This window comes from Elaeis guineensis, chromosome 7 (assembly GCF_000442705.2).
Source record: "Elaeis guineensis isolate ETL-2024a chromosome 7, EG11, whole genome shotgun sequence".
In the NCBI taxonomy this organism is placed as follows: Eukaryota; Viridiplantae; Streptophyta; class Magnoliopsida; order Arecales; family Arecaceae; genus Elaeis; species Elaeis guineensis.
Genome location: NC_025999.2, coordinates 10140298 through 10151193, shown reverse-complemented (window position 1 = coordinate 10151193; position 10896 = coordinate 10140298). Strand labels below are relative to the sequence as shown.

General features: G+C 32.6%; 1 protein-coding gene across 3 annotated transcripts in view; it reads right to left on the bottom strand.

Annotated features, from left to right (window-relative positions):
- Positions 1 to 4574: 4574 nt before the first annotated feature.
- LOC105049109 (uncharacterized) overlaps positions 4575 to 10896 on the bottom strand; it is a 42803-nt gene continuing 36481 nt past the window's right edge. For all 3 annotated transcript variants that reach the window (XM_010928668.3, XM_029265728.2, XM_019851856.3), the window contains exons 13-18: positions 8178 to 8313; positions 7954 to 8009; positions 7537 to 7836; positions 7331 to 7456; positions 5761 to 6468; positions 4575 to 4992 (exon numbers count right to left, since the gene is read on the bottom strand). In XM_010928668.3, coding sequence (XP_010926970.1) covers positions 4822 to 4992; positions 5761 to 6468; positions 7331 to 7456; positions 7537 to 7836; positions 7954 to 8009; positions 8178 to 8313 — 1497 coding nt within the window. In that variant the 3' untranslated portion in view covers positions 4575 to 4821. The remainder of the gene's footprint in view (positions 4993 to 5760; positions 6469 to 7330; positions 7457 to 7536; positions 7837 to 7953; positions 8010 to 8177; positions 8314 to 10896) is intronic.

The window sequence follows — 10896 nt, the reverse complement described above, 5'->3', positions numbered from 1 at the left end:
AATAATATTTAAATAAAAAAATAATTTATTCATATTCTTTTAAGCACTGAAAAATGATTTAAGAATCTATTTTTCATGTTCATTTGTATTACTAGTTTTCTAAATAAAATACTAAGATTTATCCATATTTTCTATGTTATCTTTTATTATATAAATATTATTATATATAATAATATAGTATCACACATTATATTATAATATATTATATTTTTATGTTATAATATATAATATTATATAAGATATATTCATAAATATAGATAATATATATTGTACATATAACATAATATAACAAATTGTATATATATAATAAAATAAAATATATATTATAATATAGTATAGAATTAATATAAATTAAGATAATATACTATTCAATTATATTATATTTTATGATAATAATAATATAAGATGTTAATATTATATTATAATGATAAAATGAGATATTATACTATAACATCATATTATTATAATCATATATTATATTAAAATAATAAAATATTATTTTTTGATAATAAATATTATATTATATTATATATAAGATAGTATTATATATTAGTATATTAATATTATGGGATTAGGGATATATTAGGAAAGAAATAAAAAGATTTTTTTTTTTTTGTTGATGGAAAAATGACTTATCCACCTTCTAGGTGGGTAAGATTTTGTTTCCATTTTAAGATAAATGCTATCCATTGAAAAATGATTTATCTATCTAGAGAAATGTGAGAATATAGATAAGTTAGTCAATAAAAAAATTGATCAATTTTTTTATAATATTTATCTATAAAAGAATGGACCCTAAGGATGATAGTAGAAAACTCCAATTGACATAGCCAATCATTTTCTCAAAGTCCAGTTTCAAGACTACACCTTGGTGATTTAATTTTTTACAGGATAATTTCTGCTATAGTAACAAAGCTTTCGCCGATTTGCCTGCCTTTTATGAACTACGATTGAGACTGAGAGACTGGTTGATCGATGAATTTTGGCAGCCGATAGAAATTTGTTTGGAAGGCTAATACCATTCTCCATGTGGACTCCTCAAAAGTGGAAGAACCCATTTTTTCCGAGTTTGCCCGCATATTTTCTATGGTGACGATTACTCTATCAATTAAAGAAAGCCCGAAAAAAGAAAAAAATAATTATGTTAACAATCATGCCACGTGTCAGCCATGCATGCATGCAACCAAGATTCCTCATGCGTCTCACATACGTTGCTGGTGGGGTCCCTCACTTTTGTGTCTTACATGTTGGGGGATAAGATTATTCTGAAAACGAGAGAGAGGCCACCCTCAACCGCTGAAAAATGGAGAGGTAAGGGCACAATTATTTGGTTTCTTATGTTTTTGTTTCTTAATCTACATGTCACATATATACTCTAAACGGAAAGGTACAGCTGGGATGTGACCTTGGAATCCTATCCTCTTAATAAATAAAAGTTGGTAACATTATCCAAGATGTTGGAGTATAAAAATTCCAAATGATTCTCCTCGATGTGGACTTTGCAGCATAGCTAACCATACCCATAATAATGGTGGATTTATTTATTTATTTATTCACTTACTTTTTAGAAGCAAAAAGTAGAGCAACCTCAAGATGAATAGTCCTGAAGGTGCACTATTGAAGATTCAAGCTTGAAACCTTTTGGAAAGGGATGAGGAGTGGCTGGTAGGACAACGCAAGAAATTATCCAGAGAGTAATTCTGAACTTATGGTTGATCTATGCTTGACTTGGTGGTAGATTCATTTAAATAAAAGAAAATACGGCATTCACAAATTTAGTTGACGGAGGATTCCACTTGGACCCAACATCCATGAGCAGATTCTATGGTTCAAACTGCGAGAAATCCATGCAGCTTGGTAATTAGGTGGTTCGGTTTTATAGGCTTAGTGAGATAAGATACGATCAAAAACTTTTTTTTTTTTTAAAAGAAAAGAGCTAATTCTTACTTTAATGATCCAATGCACTAATAGCCACACTTTGTGTATTGAGAAAATTTCTTTTTTATTTCAATACACATTTTCCATGCATGCTTTTTCTTTCTTCGTATTTTTAAAATATGTGATGCAAATTATTGATAATAGAACCATGTATAATGTGTGCACTTTCTATATATGGTCCTATATTATATCTCATGTGCCATGATCTAGCAGAAGGATCATCAAATTTGATATATACTATTTTAATCATTATAATAAGGCACGATAAAGTCTAGAAGCAACATCCACCCTATTGGAAAGGTGAGTAACAAGTCAAATTTTCAGAATAATTTGGTCATATGATATCTAATTTTGATTTTTTTTTTGATTGAAAATTTTTCGAGATCTACACCATGATGCTCATTTTTTAGAGGGCAGCACCTCTAGCAATCAAGCCTAAAATCCTTTATTTAGGCATGAAATAGTTGAATCCAACTTTTTTTTTTTTTTTTTGTATGATTTTGATCAGGCATAACTTTCAATTCAAGAAGAATCCAATAGAGCGATAGAAAATAAAATTGATATAGAAGTCAAAATTTACCTCCTAAAAATTTTTAATTTTTTTTAAATTATTTTTATTAGACACATCTATTTTCGATGAAAAAGTCCTGACTAGTAGAAATAGAAAGAAAAATCCTACCTAATTGTGCAATAGCAAAAATCTTTCTAGAAACTAAGAAGGAGAATCCAACCCAAACTACAAAATCAAGTGCATAACCCACACCAGGCTGCAAAACTTAGTGAATCAAGGCTCTCTATATAAAAATGTATTTCATTAACATTATCAATGACAATCCTATGACAAGTTTTTCTACTTATCTGCACTCAAATTCTTACATAATTTATTTTGAATCATGTTATATGATCTTCAAACAACGCTTTTCAAGCCTTATTGTGATTCTAAATCTTCTTAGACGATCTTGTTTGTTAATGTTATCTGGGCTGCTATGCCAACATTGTTTTTTTTGGATCTTTTGAAAGATCTCTCAATTTCTCCTACTTTATATTACGTTCATCTCAATATTATAGAATTTTTTTTTTTCAAACTTGTCAGGTGTGATAACCCAAAATGCATGGAAAAATATATCGTTGCTTATATACATAAAAGTTGAAAATAAGTAAGTCTGTTCAAGCACTAAGTGATATTTCCTGTCATTTTAGTGATATGCCTTGTAGATCGATATGTAACTTGGTTTGCTTGACCTTTGGGATAACAAAGTTTAGACATTAACAGAACTTATGGGCCTTCAAAATCGAGAAATATTTTTGCATTTAAGAGTTGAAATTAGAGTCGACACCAAGAATTTAAAATTTATATAAACTTATGAAATCAATTTTTATTCTTGAGGCATTTGAATTATAAAAAATAGATTTATTGAACTCAAATATGAGGGCGGTTTCTTAGGGTGCGTTTGGTTACACATTTTTTTTATTTTTGATTTTTAATTTTTAAAAAATATTTTTTATTTTTTTATTTTTATTATTGAGTAAAAATAAAAAAGTAAAAAGTATATTTGGTAACTATGTTATTATAAAATAAAAAATAATATTTTGGGATGGCAAGTGAAAAACTCGATGAGAGAAAAGAGTTCGAAAAGGGAGGGAGAAAGAGGTGGAGAGATGAAGAATTCAACGAAGGAGAAGGATTCAGACTCTTTACTTTTTGATTTGATATTTTATATATGAAAAAATAAAAAAAAAATAAAAAAATAAATTTTGAAAAGCAAAAAATTTTTATTTTTCATATAAAATAATTATTTTAATTTTTACTTTTTACTTTTCATGATATTAACAAATAATGCTTTTTAAAAATTTAAAAATAAAAAAAATATTTTTTCAATAGCTAACCAAATGCACCCTTAGTTAGTTGTAATATCTTAAATAAGAGAATAAAAATTAAAAAAAAATCTAATAAAGGCCTATTTGTCTGATATCTTGTAATCTACCTATCCTACAAACTCAACCTACCTAACTTATTAACCAACTCACGCTACAAACCAACCTACTTAGCCACCAAGGAGGAGCTGACGGTAGAACCCATCTCCAAAACCACCATTCCAAGCCTAGGGAGGAAAGGAGACATGAAGTAGGCTTTTTAAGAGAGAGAGAGAGAGAGAGAGAAATCTCTTTCAATTCGTAATAACTTCTTAGGATTTAAGATATCCCAAATTTGATGGTCAATTTTAAACTCACGAGAATTTTAAAATTTTATATCACTATTCAATGCCCGTCTTCAATATTATTTTAGATCACAAGATTCTAAAACCGGTTTCTTTAGCATTCTTCAATCTTGAAGTCAGTTTTTAATTGATCGTCTTAAAATTCTAAGGCTCAATATAATTTCACCTCTAGGCTAAGTAGTACTAGAAACATTCAGTTCTCTATCTCTATATAATTGAACCATCTTATAGACAGGCATATGACCTCTAATTTTTATCATTGTTTCTCCAAAATAAGTATAAAGTTTCATGCTGTTTTTATATGCGTAACCAGTGTCACCAATATAAATATTTTGGCAATCATTTGTTTTTCACCATGCACCAAATAAAATAACTCACTATTTTAACATTTTCCTAACAAAAAAGAAAAAATAACACTGCACAAAATATAAGTTATATTTCATCCATGAAAACTATATTGGATGACTAAAATACAAGAGTTCAGCACTAGACACACAATGCTTAATACCATTTTAGTTCTGTCCAAGAATTTGTCTGAATATATAGCATGATGTGTTCATTGGTCAGAGCATTATCTTTCTGTCCAGCAATCTTGTTCGCTAGTCAGTCCATAGTACAGATTAACTCTCATAGTTCATTGTTTGTCCAACAGGTACCAGTAATATCACTGTGGAAACTGCGATCTATAGATCTCTTGGCATGAAGTTGCTGGAAAGACAGCGCATAGTCTCATGGAAAAAGAGTAAGACATTGGAGGCACCAGGTATTGATCATGTACAGAAGGGGACCAACTGTCATCCCCACCCAAACCCATGTGCTTATGATCAAGATGTACCTGTAACTCAAGAAACCAGCTGCAAATTTCAGCTTAAAAACTTTATCTAACTAAAAGACGCTAGTAATTTTAGCGGGAATTAATTATCTGAGTACTATGTGAGTTCAGAAAGTGCATCAATAAAGCCTACCATAAGACTCACAAATTACATATTAAACATTCAGGGAGGATTATAGAAAGAGAATCAAGTTTTCTAATCATGAATAAGAATGTGAAGTATTCTGGTTCCCAAAGATCAATATTGGAACTGTCATTGATCTTGTTAGTTGACTACTTACCATAACAAGAAGCTTACATCTTTCTTAAACCACCATGCCTAACATAAATCAGGTTTTGGGATGATGAAGTAACATTAAGGAGTTTCTAATATAACAAGACATTAGGATTTGATAAATAACTCACAATGCTTATCAGTTCAGAAAAAAGTGCATTCACGCACGCACGCATATAGGAAAATGTAGGATGATACCAGAAGATTTACTTAACTGAGAAAGTCCAACAATCATTGGAGAAGTCTTCCAATAGGTCAAAGACCTCTTAAACTTGGTGAAAATCTGAAGAATAATATGGTTTGCCCCATTGAACCAGCCAGTGTTTTGAAAACCACATGGGTGATCAAACAAATGGCTTCCAAGTGCTCATACAGCACTACGTATGATGCAACAATCATTGACGTGGAAGTGATAACTACATACAAATCACATGCACACAACCACACGGACGGACGCATGCGCGCAGAGAGAGAGAGAGAGAGAGAGAGAGGACTACCTCAATGTCATCTCCTTTGACTAGGTCTTGGACGTGAGTCGCCTTGTCAAGTTCCTCAGTACTATAGTAGCTTGCACTCATTTGCATAGGTGGTGATGTGCCATAAATGGAAGCAAACAGGCCAACACCATCCCTGTTTTGTAATGCTACCCATCGTACATCTGCTCGACCAGAACACTCACCAGGAAAAATGTAAGGTACATGCATATCTTCTACGGTACTTTCATAAATACCAACATGGGCTGCTGCTTTCCGATCTGGATAACATTCGAATGGTCCTTTCCCATACCAGGTCACATGATCTAATGATTGGTCAACATGGAATACAACCCCAACACGAGGAAGAGGAGGAAGATTATTCTTAGGATTTATATTGTATTCAATTATCAGATCACCAGTTTCATAGATCCAGTAACACACATCAACTCTGAAAAGAATGTAACTTGAATGTTCATGCTCGTTGAAACCTCCAGAACCCCGCAGGATCTCTTGATCCCTGGAAACACCAAAATATACAGCTGATACCTGAACAGTACAATCTGTCAATTCCTTTATGGAGCAGTGCCCTGTATGAAATGAGACATTATCTAGGCCGGCCACCTTCCACTTGGAGGCATAGCTGTTTGGACCTCCTCCTTTGTCGTTGTCAGTAGGTGCTCGCCAAAAGCAGGGAAGTATGCCCTGATTTATAAGTAGACACCCTTCAACCTGTAGTTCATCAAAATCTTAAGTGCTCTTTTCTTAATCAACCAAAAAATTTCTGGATAAAATGGATTGTATGGACACGATTGCAACCGAGGATGCCTGATACAAAACCCAAGTTCCACAGAAAACAGACGCAATATGGCCAATCAGTTATCAACTTTTGTAAAGGCAGGGCCATTCTTTAAGGCATTTGTTCATATGAAGAAAGGAGATATGGACATAATTCAAAAACATCTTTTTATGGTTACCAAGCGACCTTTGAACACTTCATCACTGGTGCCATGTTGTTGCTGCATGAACAATCATATTGTGCTGAAAAAGATGTGCCATAGCAATCAATGAATAGCATGGTGGCCCACCCTATCTCTGTGGTGCAAGAATAAGCACAGGAGTGTTCATTTTATCACTGACATTCATGATCCTACACCTCATGATGATTAACTGTACCTTCATACAGATTAGCACTGGTGCACAATGGAGAAGAGAAGGTTTAAAAGCCCAAAAACTACAACTGAAGAATGTAGAAAAACCTACTAGAATTACTAGAACCTTCCTCCCTCCCTCTAACCATAGCGTTATACGCTATGGAAGGTGTGGCCATGTCACGTGCCAGCCTGTGTTTTGGGGCATGACACTTCCATCCACGATTAAACAAAGTTAATCTGGGCAGACACTAAAGAAAACTCAGCTTTAAGATCCACAAAATGAATTACCTTGAGATTTTAATTTGCAAAGCTGATCTAAGAGCTTTCCGCACAGATTACTGAATTTTTTCAAAAAAAATCCATAAAGTTCTAGAATACAGAGTATAGACATTCTCCAAAACACAGAAGATGATTATGAAAACTATCAGTAAAACAATTACCTTCCAACTTTCAATTGTTCCAGTGCAGGTGTTAAGTTTTATCTGCCAGACATTCTGATTGCTAACTGTTAAAATATCACCAACATACTCAGAAAGTAGGGTTTTGCTTTTTGTCAAGTTGATGACCTGAAAAGGATGACACTCAATTTCAGAATCCAACAAACAGTGATATTAAGAACCTGAATAGGGATCTGCAGAACAAGTACATGAGGACTGGATTCACTTTTGGCGAGTAAACATAGTTGAGTAGAAGCAAGGACATGACCATCCTCTGCCCATCGTGTTGAATGTTTTAGTTTTGCAGTTATTGTTAAGAATATCTCTGTTGCTGAACATGATTTCCAAAGAGAATACCATGGGGATGATTTGAATTCAATATCATAACTACTTTGAGGTGCCATTACAGGGAGGTCAAGTATCCCAGAACCCAGGTTGCATCCATCTCCATGAAGAATCCAACTGAACTCTGTAGTTTGTGTTGTGTCAAAAAAGTGTTCATTAACTATCTACAAAATAAACAAAGAGCTATTCAGTACCTGATTGTGAGGGGAAAGTTTAAAAAATTAAAAAATAAAAAATGATGGCATCCAAGAAGGTTATATGAATACCAATCAGGGAAATACCTTAACTGTGCTATCCATTAAGAACACCTTTATGGGCTGATAGACATATTTAACCTCTGAAAATAATAAATCTGCAATCAGTAAGGATAATATTTTGATGCCTAAAAATCCTTCACACACACAATCACCTGACTGGCCCCCATGTCTAATGACCATAATAGTGGGCAAGTTAAATATAATTTCAATAATTTCAAATGTAAAGAGACAGATTAATTTTTAATTACCATGTAGAGCAGGGTGAGGAGTTCGATCTGGCCATGTAAGGCCATTCAAACAGAAATTTAAATCATTGGGTGTATCTCCAAAGTCACCTCCATATGCCCAATATTTACGTCTATCACTGCCCTCCTTCAGCAGGCCCTGCATGAAAAGTAATAAAAGTCATATGACACAACTAACACTCTGCACTTTAGTTCAACAGAGCAATGTTCCATTCAAAACGAAAATGACTATAATGAGAAAGCTGGGGCATACTCAAATATGAACAAGTATTACTCCTTATTCTATAGTTAAACAGCACAATGTTGTCGCCTGAAAAAGGAGTATGACTACAACGAGAAAGCTAGGAAACAGCACAGTATCAAAAGATAATGTATTGAAACAACTTAATTCATTATAAATTGTTCTTTGCAAGCTCAAAGAATTCAGGACAAACTATATTTTATAGACTCGGATTTTTTGAAGTAGGCAAGCCAGAAATGAGTTTGTTGATTTATTCAGCTGAAAGAAGTTGAAGATCATCTCTTGCAGCATTTTCTGAATATATTACGAGAGTATAACAATTACTTAAGGCAATACAATTAACAAAGTGGCAAATTGACCTCACTTTACCGAGCAAAATCAATTTTTGTAATACACCATTGATCTGAGTTTACACCTGGGAAAACAAATGCAAACATTTTCCATTATATATTTTTGCACTTGAAGTAAAAATTTATATTTTCAAAACATGAGCTTGACAAAATATAAATCACTGTCTCCCGATTTTGGTTGTTGTTCCTAGTTCTGCATACAAATGAAACAAAACTCCACTGCAGGCTATATTCCCCACCCCACTGGAAAGCACATATCAACATGAGTTTTAGCTTGAATCGTATATTTCTTCCCAGTAACCCCTCACATTGCAGAATCAAACATAAAATTATAAGTGTCTTTATGGATTATTTTAAATAAATAAATAAGATTTCAACTGAATGTTTTTAAGTAATTTCTTCTTCTAAAAGTTTGATACAATTTTAAAACATTTCTTCAATTTTTAAGCAGCAGAAATGTAAAGAGATACAGCTGAGCAGCGAAATGATTGTAAATAGAATCGTTATTTATTATTATACCAAGTTCAATAAGTATGTTTCAGTGGAGAGTGCCAGCTTTGACTTGTTAAAGTAACTGGGGTTTGGGTTCAAGTCCTGTCTTCACAAGAACTAATAATCTCAATGGATTTTGATGAACCTTTCCCTTCTTCTTCTCAACAAAAAAAAAAAAAAAAAAAGGAAAGAAAGAAAAAAAAAAAGAAACAAACTGTCACAAAATAATTTGTATTTGCAATTGGAAACAATATAAGAGGATTACAAATCTACCTAGATAACCTTGTAGAAATTTCAATAAACTTTCAAAAGCACAATGCCATGTGATAAAGGGCAAGGGAATATGGTCAAATGACTGCAATGCAATTAGTTCTTACATTTGTTTGTTGCAATCCTCCACAAAATATTACCATAAAATAATTTAGAAGTCTAAGAATGGAGATATAATAAGCTTCCTTTAATTTGTAGCTAAAAACCATTCTATATGATAAGCTTCCTTTAATATGAGACAACTAAGACAAGCCAACATGACAACTTAATTAATGTCGCCACTTATTTTAAAAGTGATTTTTTCCAAATTAACTTGATCATAATGTCCCTCCTGTACTCAACCATTCTAAACAGCCTATGATTCCACATTAGGTGATTAGAAACTCTTTTCAAATATCTTCTTCTTTTTCACTGAGGATTTTAGTTCCCACCAGACATGATAAAATAAAAAAAGTTTCATCTTACATTGGACTAAAAGTTGAACATTAAGGTAACATTTAAGCCTTTTCAAAATACTACTATACAAGGTTCATAGTCTCCATACCAGATCACATACCAGTAGGATATTGGCACGATACAGTTCTGGTATTGTATTTTATGATACCAAGCCATACCACCATTTTTTCTGTTTTCAAGGTTTTTAAGCTTCCTTTATTTTATCTTTTGGGTGGGAATTGGGTATTGTGAGTTCATTTTTGATGTTTAAATGTAATATAGTTTAATTTTTTTATGTTACACTCCTAAAGAATATGACTACATAAGTCAAACTAACTAATTGAAACGTAAAATACTTCCATTAAAAAATTGAAACACAACATACATGCATTTTTTTCAATTCCAAGTTTATTAGAGACCATGAAATCATGCCAAAATTTTGGCATGATTTCCCATTTTCCCCATTCTTTTTCAATTTCTACCCATTTATAGGATGCAATTAAAAAAAGAAAATAGAAGAGGGAAATACCTGAATCATAGGAACAACTCACCCTTCCACTCTATCCCTTTCTCCTCTCCTCTCTCTCCTCTCTTACCCTAAAACAAAGGGGAAAAGGGGTGCTAGATCCCTTTCACCCCTAATTATTGATGCCTGAACAGATATGTAGCTCTTACCAGGCCGAACCATGCGGAACCAAGTGATTCGGCCTGGTAAGGATCAATTCGCACTAGTTCAGGCAAAAACCTGTGCCAAGATTACAGATTGTCCAAAATCATAGTCCATATGATACGACATGTACTGAATCGGGTAGTTCGATACAGTATTGCAGTACTGAATTAGATATGAGCTTCCTATAGTAACGGCAATATATGTAGAACATTTAAAATGAGTTGTTAACCTCTATATTTTTACTACAAATTTTGTTTTTTTGAT